Source organism: Otolemur garnettii, unplaced genomic scaffold (assembly GCF_000181295.1).
Source record: "Otolemur garnettii isolate 467f Iridium unplaced genomic scaffold, OtoGar3 scaffold00038, whole genome shotgun sequence".
NCBI classification, from domain to species: domain Eukaryota; kingdom Metazoa; phylum Chordata; class Mammalia; order Primates; family Galagidae; genus Otolemur; species Otolemur garnettii.
Window position 1 is genome coordinate 6,608,956 of NW_003852433.1, and position 1,773 is coordinate 6,610,728.

A 1,773-nucleotide genomic window follows, 5' to 3' on the forward strand; every position below is an offset into this window, starting at 1 on the left:
GGTGATGTACTTGCAAGGGAATTTGTGTTCTGGAAACAGCTTCAAAGGATTTTCTTGGTGTTCCCCCACACCTAGTCCTGCTCAGTTTCTTCTAAATGGACTTGTGCTTCAAACAGGGCTTTCTTTTTACCTTCTTGAAATGATCCTGGGAAGAACTTAAGATGAATCTGTTGACTCCTCAGCATTTCCACTTTGGCTCCTTAGAAGGAAATAGTTTTTTTCTTAAATTAAAAAAAAATTCACACATTTGCATTAGTAGTAATAGGAACAAATATTTTTTCAACTTGTACTGTGTGCCAGCCATTGCCATATCTCATTTAAGCCTCATAATTCTCTGAAGCTCGTGATACTAGGGGTAGTGGGATAATAATTATCCCCATTCCCATCTCCAGAGCCCGTTTTTCTCACTAGTATTTGTTCCATTAACCCCATTCTTAGACAAAGAAAATCCCAGTTCTTCAGAACTTGCTTATTCTGATCATTTCAGAAGTTTATCTCGCTTTATGGAATGTCTACTTGTGGTATCCTTCTTTTGATATTGCAAACCTTTTAAATATATATTTGTAAAAAGATATTATTAATCACAAATTCTTTTTTAAAATGTGCCTGTACCCATTACACAGAAACCCCATGTAAAGATCTATATAAATTTTCCTATGAAGAAATGGGATGTCTTTTTGACGGAGGTCAATGAGAGAAACTATTTCAAAGTACTTTCAAGAACATTTTTTCCCAAAGGGGAATTTTTACCACCTACTACAAGGGAGGGTAAATTTTGAGATTGGTGCCAAAGGGCTAAAAGTAACATATCAAAAGATGTTTTGCATTCCAGGGTCGCCTCACCCCACGTCCAATCACTGGAAGTCTCAACATCCTTTTCATGGAAGACTCACTAGTAACATGGTCTGCAAACACTGTGAACACCAGGTAAATACAATACCAGTACAATTTTTTTCCTGATGAGATTTTCAGTTAGTATTCATGAGAGGACCTGACAGTGTGGACTGACATCTGTCAGTGGCATTTGTGATTGGGCTTTCCACACTTAGCGACTGACCTCTCCCCTTTGGTGAGTGTCATCTGAAGATCAGATGACATCTTCTGTGCCAAGGAGAGCAGTAGAACTATTATAGACTGCCAGGATTTCAAGTCCTAAGGTTGGGGCAGTGCCCTCACAGTGGACACAACAGATTCTAGGGCTACTTTTCCCCCTTCGCTTTTGCAGTTTTAAAATAATTTTTTATTATGGAAGTTGCCAGCATCATAAAAAAAATAAAGACTTGTACAACTGTCACCACAATCAATTTTAGAACATTTTCATTACGTCCTCCCTCTAAAAACATCCTTATACCCATTAGCTATCTGTCTCGATCCTCTCCATCTCCCATCCCATCCCTTGGCAACCACTAATCTCCCTCTGTCACTGTGGCTTTGCCTATTCTGGACATTTTATAAAATGGAATCATACCATATTTGGCCTTTTGTGTCTGGCTTCTTTTATTTAGCATAATGTTTTCAAGGTTCTTCCATGTTATAACATATATCAGCACTTCATTCTTGTTTATTACCAGATAATATTGCATTGCATGGATGTACCACATTTTGTGTATCCATTCATCAGTTGATGAGCGTTTGGATTATCTCTACTTTTTGGCTATTAAGAATAACGTTGCTGTGAACGTTTATATATAAGTTCTTGTGCGGATATATGTTTTCTTTTCAGTTGGGTACATACCCAGGAGTAGAATCACTAGTTCTTATGGTAACTCTATG

General features: G+C 37.7%; 1 protein-coding gene across 3 annotated transcripts in view; it reads left to right on the forward strand.

The window, feature by feature from the left end:
- USP30 (ubiquitin specific peptidase 30) overlaps positions 1-1,773 on the forward strand; it is a 33,912-nt gene that overhangs the window by 17,822 nt on the left and 14,317 nt on the right. For all 3 annotated transcript variants that reach the window (XM_023513286.1, XM_003789887.2, XM_023513288.1), the window contains exon 7: positions 833-927. In XM_023513286.1, the coding sequence (XP_023369054.1) occupies positions 833-927 (95 nt within the window). The remainder of the gene's footprint in view (positions 1-832; positions 928-1,773) is intronic.